Consider the following 14,256-nt stretch of genomic DNA (forward strand, 5'->3'; position numbering starts at 1 on the left):
ATACATCAGCAAAGACTCCATACAATCTTCAAAAACTCAGAAACCCTTATACTTCAGCAAGGGCTCACAACTCAATACTCAGGAAAAAGCCACAAAGGTCCAAAAAAAAAAAATCTTCAAGCATGCTTTTCCCAGTGAAATGAGCTCTCATTTATAATCTTTCGTTGGCCAAAGTTTCCTAAAAAGGTACACTTTAGAAATTGTGGAATTTTTCCAAAAGAACTCAACACTAGAAACTTTCCAACATACTTTTTAGCTAAGTCACAAGATTCGGCGAATATCAAGCTTGATATTCGGATATTGCCGAATGTAAAACATGCCCCAAAAATTCGTTAAAATCCGCTAATGATTCGGCTGCTAAAGACGACTTCCTATTAAGAGTCAAATAAGTTTAAAAATTTCTGTTTGCAGAGTTTAGAGGGTTTTGTTGAGCAGAAAAATCTATAAAATGCTGCTCGAATGCTGAAAGAATCCACCCTGCGAATGAGCAATTTTTTCCTGAGACGTTCATGACTCAAAGTTTTCCTGAGACGTTCGTGGCTCTGAGCAAAGTTTGTTGCAGCAATTTCTGCAACGTTCGTCTCTCTCCCGTGCCATTTTCCCTCTCGGCTCATGCTGCCCTCACCCTGTGATGCTTGCGTGAAGCTGAAGCGGCAATGCCTACAACGTTTTTTCCATTTGTGCGACTTTGTTTCCATTGGAGAAGACATTGATGCTATCTCTATTCATCATTTTTGAACCTCTTGGAGAAAACATTGATGCTATCTCTATTCCTGGTTTGAACTTTGTATTACATATTACAAGGTTATAGTGTGTATTTTGTAATAGTTTATTCAATAGGTTATAGTTTGTAATTGTAATAGGTTATTCAATTTGATTTATTTTTTAATAGTTTGTATTTTCTAATAGAGTTTTAACTTTCCATATGGTTATTAATTTTATATTTTGTTTTGTTTTTTTATATAGTTTTTACATATAATTTGTATATAAATTTTTTACATAATATAATTTGTATAAATTTTTTATTTCAATTTATATAGTTTTTTGACACTTGTAATCAATTTAAATTTTTTTTATAGTTTTTAACTTCTTTGTAATCTATTTTGTAATAATTAATTTAGTATTTGATTTATTTTTTTAAATTGTTTTAAAACAGTGATATACTGATGATGATGGTACACCATCTGAGCCAAGTGCTCTTGATGACTTCAAGCTTTCTTGAAGCTATGAAGTCTTGACTTTTGATTGTACCTTCGCAACAAAATAATATCTTTGCTATTGTGATTTGACATGTTTCTTATGTTTTGTACTTAATAAATATCTCATCAAGCTTATGGAGTTGTGAGATCTATTTAGCAATTTTGACTATTTTGATAATTGATAATATATATTAAATACATCTAGAAAATAATTAAAATTGTATAAGGCGAATTTATTTCGAATTTTTTCCCGAATTTTTACTCTTCCCGAACTTCATTCAAATTTTATAGTTGCCGAACTCGAATTCGAATTCGAACCTTGTGACTTAGCTTTTTAGAAATATCTTTTAATGTCATTATTATAATCAAAGTAACAAGAATCGGAATTGGATCAGAATCGGCAAGGCCGAATCAAATCGTGAATCGGCCATGAATCGGAATCGAATCGGCCATGAATCGGAAAATTTAAAAAACCCTTGAAATTTAGTGAGTAACTTATTTCATAAACCCTTTATCGCTGATTTGATTCACCGATTCACAAAAAATCGTTTGGCTTGAATCGAATCACCGAATCGCGTGAATCGCATGAATCGCCGTAATTCTTGGAACTATGATTATAATAATATAAATATCATTATAATAATGCAACTTAGTAGTTATTGAATAAATAAGACCTCATGCAATTATTAACTTGATTTAGTACAAGTGATGACCAACTGCCAAGCCACCCACTACACTGCCAATAATAGACTTCCTAAAAATAGTAAGTTCACAACTCAAACCCCCAAAACTCCCTGTCAGCTCACGAGGGTCGCTATGATGAGCTAACTCTATCGACTGCATGGATTTGCCAAAACCGGGGACATTATAGTCCTCCCTCCCCGAAATTGCTTGTCCTCAAGCAATCTGACATGATACAAAAACCTCCACAAGATCCTACAAGAAGCGACTGATGTCCCTATCCTCACTGAACCAACTAAATGCGAATACCAATAACATGACCTGCAACATAGCACCGAATATTCATGTTGATGATGTAAAAGTTAGAACATCACTAATTGATAAATCCATGGGAGATCTCAACACACTCTCCTTCATTATACCTACCCAATCATTCTGTAGACAATCCAGCTTAGGCTCAGACCAACTCTAAACCCGATGCAACTCTACCCAATCATCTTCATCAAAATCCTAAGCTGCTGTGATGACTCAATTTCAATCACATTAGTGTAAACCCACATACCACGATTTGCTGCTCCCTTTGGCCTCAACGCACAAGTATGACCTTTAGAGGAAGGCCCCTTGCACCAAAAGAAAAGTTGACACCTCCTCAAATCCTCTCTTGAAGTGACATCAGATCTCCCCACTGACTTTCCCTTGTCCTCAACAGCTGGTGGGGACTCATCATCAAGCGGAAGAGTAGAAGATTTTGAAGCAACCTTGCTTCGAGAAGAGGACTCCAAGTAACGTGCCTTCCATATTGCTACCTATAGAGAAGATGGGTCCAATGACTTCACCCATCCATGGAGTGGCTCAGTCAATCCCTCCATAAATAACATTACTTGTTTGCACTCCGAAATATCATAAACCATGACTCAAAGCCTCTGGAACTCACTGATGTAACTCTCCCATCCACCAAACTACTTCAATTGATCCAACTCACAAAAGTACACCTCTAGATCCTTCCTATCAAGTCTCTCGATCAAGCGATCCATGGGCTCCTGATAGGAAGTGATCTGATCATGTCGCAAAGAAACTAACCCATGGTACCACCAATCATGGGCAGCTCCATCCAAATGCAACACTCCAAATCTAATAGCGTCCACCTCTGACATAGGACACAAAGTCAAATACATGTCGAGCTTATGAATCCATGCTTGAGTTGTAACTCACCCAATACCATCAAAGTGCTCCAATATCATCTTACTGGCAACTTGTTGTAACTCAGTCTATCAAGGTCATTGTCTCTCAAGTCCTGACCTCGCTCTGGAATGTTCCTATTTTTTATTCAGGAACCTATCAAAATTCAAATGATCTTTAATAGCCTGAGGTAAAGCATCCCACTCCGTAAAGTGTGCCAGCACATCATCAGCAAAAGGAGCAGCCTTAGACTCAATACTGACCGCATCCACCTCAAGTCTCAGAAACATGGGCCTCTACGGCCTATCATGAGTGCTAGTATGTATGTCAGCTTTGTCAGCTAATCCATCATGATCCTCAACTCGAACCGATCTACATCTTTGTACCCAATACCATCTTGAGTTCTATCCTCGACTCGAGATCTATCAGAACCAACAGAAACATCTCAAGCTCTCTCCCTACTCCGTCCTCGAGGAAGTGCTATCTATTGCAGAGTATTAGACAACTATTGCAGTACATCTATCATCTATTTTACCCAGTCGCAATATCCCTAAATGCCTATAGGGCATCTCTATCAACCTCAGCATCTATCAGGATATGTGGCCATGATAATGAGTCATGTAAATTACCACCTCCCAAGGTTGTTCATGCATGCTATGTGGCACTAGAAATATTTGAAGAATTAAAGGAAATGAAGAAGAGGCAAAGGACGGAGTTGGCAAGTATTGGTTCCCACTTCATCCACATCCACAACTACAAGTTGTGTTGGAGTGGGTTCTTCTGTGTTTGTGTTTCGTCCTAATGTTTTTGCTAGTGCTGGTGCTTTTACTTATGCTCCTAGTGGCACTATTAGCTTTGGTCCTAGAGTTCAGAATTCTAGATTGGATTTATATTTTGTGCCACTACTCCTTGCAAATTTCTTTTTTTTGCAGCATCATGTACCTCCTTGTTCCAAGGCATGCTCTCAAACAAGGACTGTGAACCACAGTAATATGGCACAAAATATGAATCCAATCTAGATTTCTAAACTCTAGGACCAAAGCTAATAGTGCCACTGGGAGAAAAGGTAGAAGCATTAGCACTAGAAAAAACACTAGGACGAAACACAAGCATGAAAGAACCCTCTTCAACACAACTTATAGCTATGAATGCGGATGAACAGGAACCAATACTTGCCAACTCCTCCCTTTGTCTCTTCTTCATTTCCTATAATTCATAAAATATTTCTAGTTCTTTTTTATTTGACTGTTTTAAATTCAAAATTTATAGTTTGTTTTGTCTACAAATTTTTTATAGTTTTATTGCACATACTTATCTTATTTAATCTATTTGCAATAGGTCTCGTTACTAGCGAGGCATGATAGATGTCATAACCATTTGCAGCATGGGGATTAAAGCACTTATTAATAATGATTGAGGTGGCCCACTTTTATTAGAAATGGTCGATGATATAAAAATTGAATTAAAGGATCAACATGAGTTTTGGAGAAAAAAGGTTGCACTGTCATGACCAATGGTTGGACCAATACAAGAAATAGGACACTACTAAATTTTCTTACTTCTTGCAAAGATGATTGACCATTCCAATTCCTGCAATGTATTAAATATTTTGAATTTGATTTAGTGATTTATATTTGAATTTCGTAATTTATAATTTATTGATTGATCATTGATTTTGCCTTATTTTTAGGACCCACAATTTCCTTAAGTATATTTGAAGCTTCCTCACATGTCATAACGTCACATTTTTGTGCAAGACTATTGAGGAAGTCATGGGTGAGGTGGAAGAAGAAAATGTAGTTCAAGTGGTGACGAACAATTCAACAAGTTATGTTTCTACAAGGAAACTTTTCATGGAGAGACATCCAAGCAATTTTTGGTCTTTGTGTGCAGCCTATTGCCTTCACCTCGTATTGGACGATATTGCCAAGCTTGAATGGGTCAAGATGTGTTGATAAGGCCAAAAATATTTGCAAGCTTTTCTATAATTATGCATTGGTCCTTAGCACAATGAGGCAAAATACGAGGCGAAAGGAGTTGGCTCATCCTGGAATCACAAGATTTGCCTAAGATTTTATCACATTAAATCCATGACGCAATCAAAGGCATCTTTGACGAGCATGTTTATTGGTGAAGAGTGGACTTTCTCAACCTATGCCATGACGTAGGGATTTATGTTTGAGATTGCAGTTTTTATGAGCTAGGTTTTTGGACCCCTTGTATAGAGATTAAGTAGGTAAATATTTTATAAATTCTACATAATGTTTTACTTTTAATTTATATTCATATTTTTCCCTTGTTTGCAATTTATCTTATTTTCAATTACACTTTATGTTTCACAATATTTTCAAGTCACTAAGGCCCTAGAAGTTCTCCTACAAATTGTCAATGGGGAGAAGCCTACTATGGGCTACATATATCAAGGCATGGATAAGACCAAGGAGGCCATTAGATCAGTATATGGAGGAGATGAGAGTAAGTATCGTCACATTTGGACGATAATTGATAGAAGATGGCTCCTCCAATTTAACAAGCCCATCCATGCAGCCGCTTATTACCTCAATCAGGCATACCGTTACTATCATGATTTCAAGGTGGATGGGGAGGTTCTCCCCTGGCTCTATTCAATGTTAGAGCAGATGTCTACTAGTGATGCTCATATCAGAACTACACTCTAAGAGATAAACTTATTCGATAATGCACAGGGGGAATTGTTCGGTACTCAAATGTGCAAAGTTGCTTGCACAGAATTGCAGCCAAGTAAAAATATATGTTAAGTGCATAATTTGATTTTATATTTTAATCTTAAAGTTGGAAATGAGACTGATTTTTTTCTTTTTCTTATCTCAGATAGATGGTGGCTAATGTTTGGTGCTAAAACACCAAATCTTTGGAGAATTGCCATCCACATATTGAGCCAGCCATGCAACAATTTGGGTTGTAAGCACAGCTAGAGCATGTTTGAGCACATTCACTCCAAAGGGCACAATAGACTGTTTGCCGAGAGGTTGAATGATCTAGTAGTTGTTCATTACGACCTTCATCTTAGACTAGAGAAAAATTGAACAGTTACTCCATGCAGATCATGCTAAAGAAGGTTGATCCAGGACTCAATGAAACATGGTGTAATAAGCTTGCTTTGCATGCAAGCAATTTATTGTTAGCATAAGAGTTGTAAACTTGTAATTATTATTATTTACCACTTTTAACACATGTTATATATGTTATAAATAAATACTCAGAAGTCTTAACGGTTAGATCATTAATCATTATCATTTATTCAATAGAATTCAGTATGCTTATTTTGCTACTCATATTACTACTGGAGAGTTCTCTATCCTTATTTATCAATAAGTGCTCCTGTCTGAACATTAAAAAACAAGAAAAAGCTTCCACATTTAAGTTAGCTAGCTAAAATAACATTTAATAAGGAAAAAAATTCAGTATTGTAAATGGTACAAAATTCAAAGCTTAGACATGTTATTGCTCTGATTGCACTCATAAATCAGGAAAATAAGATATCAGAAGCTGGATCTATACGAGATCTAAATTAAACATATAGTGCTGCTCCGAGAATAGTATATCATATTTCATGATGGAATATTTTCTTATTTTAGGGTTCACTTTTTTTTAACATAATTTCTCTCATATTAAGTTATATGGGTGCCAAGTTTTTCCTATATTGAAGTCAAGTAAATTGAATTTACACTATTATCAGCCAATATCAATACCATGAAAATATAATGATAACATAAAAATTATATCTATCGAACTTAAATTATATTATAAATTACTCGTGATTTTTTATTAAACTATTCTTTAACCTAAAAAGAAGGTTCATGTAAAATTACAATTACCTATTTTGTACAAATTCCTTTTTATTTTTTGGATATAACAATTTCTCTAGCCAAAAATGATAAGAAAATGTTAGAGATATGCATATATTTTCTCCTACATTTTATTCTTGAATCACATCAACAACTAGAAGGCAGGGCTCAAAGGTCAGTTTAATTACTGGTCTAACCAGTTACCTTGTCTCATGATTTAACCAGATGTGATTTTATTATTTAATGTGAATATCTATTTAAGGATAACTTGTTATAGTTTATTCCTATTTCATGATTCTATCTCTAAAGTGAGTTTTAGCCCATCTTCTAAAGGTGGACTTAGGTTTATAGGGTATTTCATATTAAATATGGTCTTATAACAGGCATTTGAAGGATCTTGCAAAAAAAATTGCGGCAGTATATAGTTCATTCAACATTACAGGCAAAAAACTAGAACTGTGGATCTATTTTGACTGCACTAATATCATTTAGTTTTACCATATCACAGATAAGCAAATAAAATTATATCCATGAAAAAGAAGAGACAACAGTAGAAATAAAAGCAATGGCAAAAGGATCGAGGTTGAGAAATGTACGTCGATCATATGGCCCCTCAAGTGTAATATTTAGCCATTCATGTGGCCCAAAGAACTCATCATCGGGAATTTTCCATTCAGCAAATTTCTGTCGTATTCGGATAATCTCACTAGCATTGAATGTAGGTACTCCATGAATCTTAGGTGGGAAGAACTTCAAGTTCATTGCCAATCTTGGACCTGGTTCCCAGATATAATTAATCACGGCAAGTTGATATAAATGTAGATTCAATCCAGATGTCATGTACTCTTCAAATCTGTTGATATAAGGAGCGAACCGGGAGAATCCAGGACTCTTTAAACGCATTCCGACTTCAAAGGGGACCACACAGTAACAATCAGCATCTTGAATATACTCATAATAGGGAGCTGTACAGGCATTCGGAGGGCATGTATTAACACTGCTCATGGAGCTTCCTCCAGTATCTTCAGTTCTGCTCCAAGTACCACAGAATCTAGGTATTGTAGTATTTTGGCTGCAAACAGGGTTTCCCCTCAACCTAATATTTAACCAAGTTGAGAAGACATCAGAAATGAGAATGAATAAAACCAAAGTTTCAATAAATAATAAGCTGTAATTCTTCAGTTATTTACAAGAAAGCAGTGTAGTTCTCTTGAGTAGTTGATAACATGTTTTGATACAATTGATGTAATGCACTGCTAAAATACATTTGTGTTGTGTCCAATTAAAAAACTGTAGGTTAGTTTATTGGGTCAGAAGTCAGATTTGTTTTTGCCATTTCCAATAGCATCTACATATATATTTTTCTTAATTGTGGCAATTCTACAAACAACTATGGATATAATTAAGAAACAAAGCAATAACAATTTTAGAAATTTATTACCAAAGCCAAATGATCAATTTAAAATTTAAGAAAACTCACAAAGAAAAACAGAACATAAATGATAAATAACTATGAAAATTTGTTTTACCACAGGGTGATATTTGGACTTGTTCTAATTGTAGAAGCATTTACATTGGTCAGGTTATTGTTTTCGAAATTGCTGCAATATATAAAACGAGAGAGATTAGTAATTCAATGTTGAACTTCCTATATGTAAAGAAAACCTTTGAAAAAGACATTGACCAAAGTATCAGTAATAAAATTGCTATTTATCAAAAATAACTTATACATCAACAAAATAATCAAATAGAAATATCTAGAAAATTAGCATCTCAAGGACAACATACAGTAAAAGTGTTGTATTAGAACCAAAGATTATGTTCGACCCAATGCCATCTGGTACAGCACCACTGAGCTGATTGTTATTAAGTAACCTGCAGCAGGGGATGAACGTAAGTGCTTTTAATTCAAATTTCAATATATTGCTCAATGTCAACTAATTATCTTTCCATAAACATTAAGTCATATTTTGGTCTCAAGGATGCTGTTCGTTTTAACTTCAATTTTTGTTTTGTATATATAGTTATGCTTTTGTTCTTTTAATTGGTTGCATGCCATCAAGATTCAATATTACTTTTGATCTTCATTTCCAGTAGCTATTCTCAATATTAAGCAACAGATTAGCTTCTCCTTCAATATAAGAACTTTTAAAATGTAAGGAATTCTTTGTACTTCATAAAATGTTAGTGGCACACTCAGATTGACAACATTTTTCAAAGATTTTTCATCAACAAACCATGGTTCTTACAATCTTTGAAGTTGAGGCAATGCTGCAAAGCTTTGTGGTATTGTCCCATTAAGATTATTGTACGATAGATCACTGCAACAACATATACTTCCATTGATTAGTTAAGTAGCAATATGAACGAAAAGAGTTTTTAATAAATGTGGAATGGTATTCTAGATTTATGATCCAAAAAACATTGTTATACATTTACTAAAATGTTGGCTCAAATAATATTATCAGGGTTCTTACACAGTAGTCATGTTTATTGAGAATCTAGATGATGGAATTATGCCTGTCAGATTATTCTGGCTCAGATCTCTGCAAAATAAGAAGCCATTCAAATTCAATCCATCATGTCATCTATATTTTTGAGTCACATGCCACCAATCTAAGTTCCATGTCTTACTCTATGCAACAACTGAATAAATGAACCCGTTGAGATTCTATTTCCTAACAAATTTGGAGCATATGACGCAATTTATTCAATGAAGACAATTTCTGTATTGAGAAGGATGTTCCTAATAACATTGAACTTACAAAACCATCAAAGCAGGCACTCTACCAAAGTCTGGTATAGATCCCTGCAAGCCGCAATTCCTTAGGCTCCTGTATCTCAGAGTATCACAATTAAATAATTGCACAGACAATCTTCATCATTAGATATCCGACATAGTTACTAATTGAAAATTTAGATAGAAAATCCTCATATAGATAGACAGTATTTACTGTTATCCTTTTACCAAAAGCCAAACATATGTTTTAGTCACTTTAAATTGCATTGACATGATGTTTAGGCATTGAGCCCCTTTCTTAACTATACGGAATAGCATATAGGCTACCAAATGCAAGAGAGAGTCCAACAGATCATGGATTCTCCTGAACCAGAAAATGTAATTATGGCATTATCACTATCAGTCAACCATCAAAGCATGGATACCACTATACTAGAAACTGTAAATTGGGAGGGTAATATAGCTATTCAGCCACAATCCAGATTAAAGGAAGTGATTATTCTCATTCCCGACTATCTACAAATATGAGGAACTAGAATGAACTTTGCATAGGAAAATGTACCATGTTGTGGTGAAGGCATTCCTCTAATAAAACTGCACCCTAATTGTAACATACTAGCATCTATATAGCTTTTGTCTTTGTGCAAAATTGGACTGCACATTTGAACATTTGGGCCCTAGTATAAACATACCAAGACTTGCAAAGTAGACAACGTAAAAGGAAGCAATTATTTTTTATCTTTGATCCACTTTTTAGTGATGCACATTGCACAGGATGACAAAAGGGTAAGCATCCAGCTTTAAAATGATCAGTCATAAGACCATTTATAAAACATGTTAGTGAAAGAATTGGAGGAACTACATATACTACATTTTATTATCCTCCCGAATTTTACCTTTATCTGCTACAAATGAATCATTGTATTTTTCTCTGCCCTTACCTACTTTTTCCTTCTTCTTTTTTAATCTTTTCTGTTTTTCAGTCTACAACTCAAGTCCCCTTTCCTTGCATAACATGTCCTATCTCAAATCTCAAAGAGTTTGTGCCTTTTACCCATTCATTGAATTTTTTTATTTTCTCTTAAGTTCTTAACAAAAGCAATCAGACACCAAAAAATGTCTTCTATCATTCTATGAGATCTTGCTTATCCTGGATCGTTTTGGTTGTCGGTAAGTCCTCAATTGTAAGCAAAAACTTGACTTGGTCCAGCAACCAACAGAATGCAAATTTGCATGGACATGGATGTGGTATCAGATATGGATATGGCCATTTTTCTAAATGCACAATATGGATACTGCTGGCTACAACATTAACAAAAAACCACATGCAAATATAGCTAACACAATTTTCTAAGTTATTTGAGAAGATTTCATTGCTTCAAAAAAAATATAGTGATGCAGAGACTAGTGGTTCACACTGTTCCTTACAAGCACAAGAACTGATTCCTCAAGTTGCTTGTGAGAAACAGCTTCTCACATCAAACATCTACCTTTAAAGCAACCAACTGATTCAATCTTCTTGGATCCACCCCAAGTTCCTATGACTGATCATCAAAGCCTCCTAGTCACTAAATGCTTCCACAAGACCTATCAATGATCTTCGCACTCTTCACAACCACTCGACTCCACATAATAATTGCCATCAACCTCTGACCACTGAGCCCACTCATACACTTCACTGGTTATTGCATCTCCATTACAGATTCTATTCACCTTACCTCTGACCTCTGACAGCATTTCAAGGTCTAATTACAATTCCACAATCCAAGGGCTTAATCCACTGTCCTCAAAACCCTTTGACAGCATGACACCATATATCCCTCCTTAATACAGACTAGGTTCACTTCTGTGAAAGCTCCATTTGTAATAATTATTTATTAATTTAATCTATTTACCAATTTAATGATTAATCAAAGAAGTATATTGATAATTAGATAAATAAATATTAATAAATAAATCAATATATAAACATCACTTAAATCAATATTACAATAAAGTATTAACACTAATGTTCACTAACCATACTCCAAATAAACATAACTTACTAAATATTAATAATTACTTCGTATGTGCACTAATACACATATTTATTAAAAGTACACCACATAATGGTGAGTCATGTCTACACGTCAGATGACACAACATTAGGAAAGGACCCTACCCATGGGTTGAGGAGGGTATAAATACCGAGCATCTCTTGGGGATGAAGGCATCAAAACAAAGTTTATTTAAAAAGTACAAAAAAGCATTGGAAAGGACAGCGAGCATCAAAAGTGGACCTTTGACCACAAAAAGGTAACCACAATAATCTCCCATTCTATACTTGGCACAAATCGGTAATTATTGATGGATATAATGGAATATATTAATACTGATTATTCTAAATATAGTTGGCATGAGTCATTAATTGCAATTCATGAGTTGGTTATTATAAATCAATAAATAAAGTCAATCTTTTATATTATTAATATAAATATATAATTATTTTTTCTAAATTTGTTTTAAAGGTAAACTTTCAATATTATTAACATTTAATTTACGGAGAGGCAAGAGTATGACATTGCCAAGGAGAGGCTTGTTTAAGACCAAGCAATTGAATCTTTTGTCTCAAGATAGGGTAGGGATTAGCAGCCCATGATCCTTCAGGACATGAGCTTCGACATGTGAACTTTGAGGAAATCCTGTAATGTTCTCGACGGTTTCCAGCCCTTTCCAAAGCAGACTGTGCGCAGAAGAGTGTCTGTATGGTGGCAAACTGTGTGTTCGTAAGGTATTTACAAGTGTTGTTTGTATGGTGACCATATGGTAAGGTCTTGGATTCCATACGAACTGTAAGGTGGATGGTGTACGGTGTTCTAGGGTTGGTCGTACAGTGGCAGACCGAGGGTGAATGGGAAGGCCATACACTAGGAACTTGTAATGCCCATAGTGACAACAAAAGGCCATCTTCTCCACGTCTTCTTCCCTCATGCAGATCTGATGGTATCCGAAACAAAGATATATTTTAGAAAAATAAACCGGACCATGCAATTTATTCAAAAATTCATTGATCCCAAGAATAGGATATTTGTTTTTTATTGTTTTCTTATGCAACGCACGATAGTCCACACACATGTGCATCATTTTGTCCTTTTTAACCAATACTACCGATGATGCAAAAGGGCTAGAGCTAGGACGGATCCATCCTTTCTCAAGCAGTTCTTGAATCATCTTTTCAATATTATCTTTGAATTTTTTTGGAATGCTCAAAACCTCGATGGGGAGGTATACCTGACAGAATGTTTGAAAAATATCGCTCATACTTATCCAAAATATTTTGAAGTTTATTATATGGATGGTACGCCTGTTGATCCTTGATCAACTAAGGATCAACTCTGTAGACACGAAGCACTATACGGCCCACACAATGTCATCATGTCAAAAAATAGCTTCCATTTTCTATGCGGAAACTTCCTTCGGACCCTCATTTGTCATCCCTCTTAGAACAACCTTTATTCCATCGACAACAAAAGTGAAATACATTCGCTTGAAACTTTGTGTGTACTCATCCAAAGTCCATCCATTGTATTCCTAAAATGACTTCCATATCTACCAAGTCTACTATAAAGAAGTCTTCTGTTATTGTGTGGTTATCGATGGTGATGCTTAACTAGGGAACAAGGTGTGTGCATGATAACATTGACCCTCCAGCAACTTTGACTTGAACTCTATATTTATTGACAACATGCCCCAAGTACAATATTTCTGTCATACCAAATTCACACTTGGATTGCTTTGCGAACAAAGACTACTCCTCCATGATCCTTAGGACTTCATCCAGATGCTTCAGGTGCTCCTCCCATGTCCCATAAATAAGAAGATCATCAAAAAATACCAATAAGTACTTACGTAATTGTTTGTTGAAGATGCGATTCATGCATGATTGGAATGTAGCAGGTGAATTTGTCAATCCGAACGGCATGACCAGAAACTCATAATACTCGTAGTGACAATGAAAGGCCGTCTTTTCCACATCTTCCTCATGCAGATCTAATGGTATCAGGAACGGAGATCTATTTTCGAATAATAGACTGCGCCATGTAATTCATCCAACAACTCATCTATAGTTGGAATGGGATATCTATTCTTTATTGTTTTTTTTGTTCAACACACGATAGTCCACACACATGCACATTGTCCCGTTCTTCTTTTTGACCAATACCATTGATGACACAAAAGGGCTAGAACTAGGATGGTCCATCCTTTCTCTAGCAATTCCTTAATCGTTTTTTTGATCTCATCTTTGAATTTCTTCGGATGGCGCTACGGTGTGGTTATGACCGGCTTGGCTCCTTCCAATTTGATAGTTTGTTCAAATCCTCGATGACATGGTACGCCGGGAGAAATGTCCATAAAAACTTTATCATGTTTACTTAAAATATTCTCGAGATCATCATCCTAGGGAGGTGTCTGTTGCCTTTTTATAGGTTCTGCCGAAATGAAACAATGTGCAGCTCAAGCAACGTCATCACACCAAAAAATTGCCTCCATCCGATCTGCAGAAACTTCCTTTGGACCCTCATTTTCCATTCCACGAAGAACAACCTTCTTTCCACCGACAACAAAAGTGAAATCCATCCATTTGAAACTC

General features: G+C 35.3%; 1 protein-coding gene across 7 annotated transcripts in view; it reads right to left on the minus strand.

Moving 5' to 3' along the window:
- Window positions 1-14,256, minus strand: part of LOC149556578 (putative LRR receptor-like serine/threonine-protein kinase At1g06840) — a 269,227-nt gene that overhangs the window by 63,574 nt on the left and 191,397 nt on the right. For all 7 annotated transcript variants that reach the window (XM_089830965.1, XM_089830964.1, XM_089830962.1 and 4 more), the window contains 6 exons: window positions 9,652-9,720; window positions 9,364-9,432; window positions 9,136-9,207; window positions 8,675-8,761; window positions 8,416-8,487; window positions 7,483-7,982 (listed from right to left, as the gene is read on the minus strand). In XM_089830965.1, coding sequence (XP_089687091.1) covers window positions 7,483-7,982; window positions 8,416-8,487; window positions 8,675-8,761; window positions 9,136-9,207; window positions 9,364-9,432; window positions 9,652-9,720 — 869 coding nt within the window. The remainder of the gene's footprint in view (window positions 1-7,482; window positions 7,983-8,415; window positions 8,488-8,674; window positions 8,762-9,135; window positions 9,208-9,363; window positions 9,433-9,651; window positions 9,721-14,256) is intronic.

The sequence above is a fragment of the Cupressus sempervirens genome, chromosome 5 (assembly GCF_028749045.1).
Source record: "Cupressus sempervirens isolate cs-2001-9-10 chromosome 5, ASM2874904v1, whole genome shotgun sequence".
Lineage (NCBI taxonomy): Eukaryota > Viridiplantae > Streptophyta > Pinopsida > Cupressales > Cupressaceae > Cupressus > Cupressus sempervirens.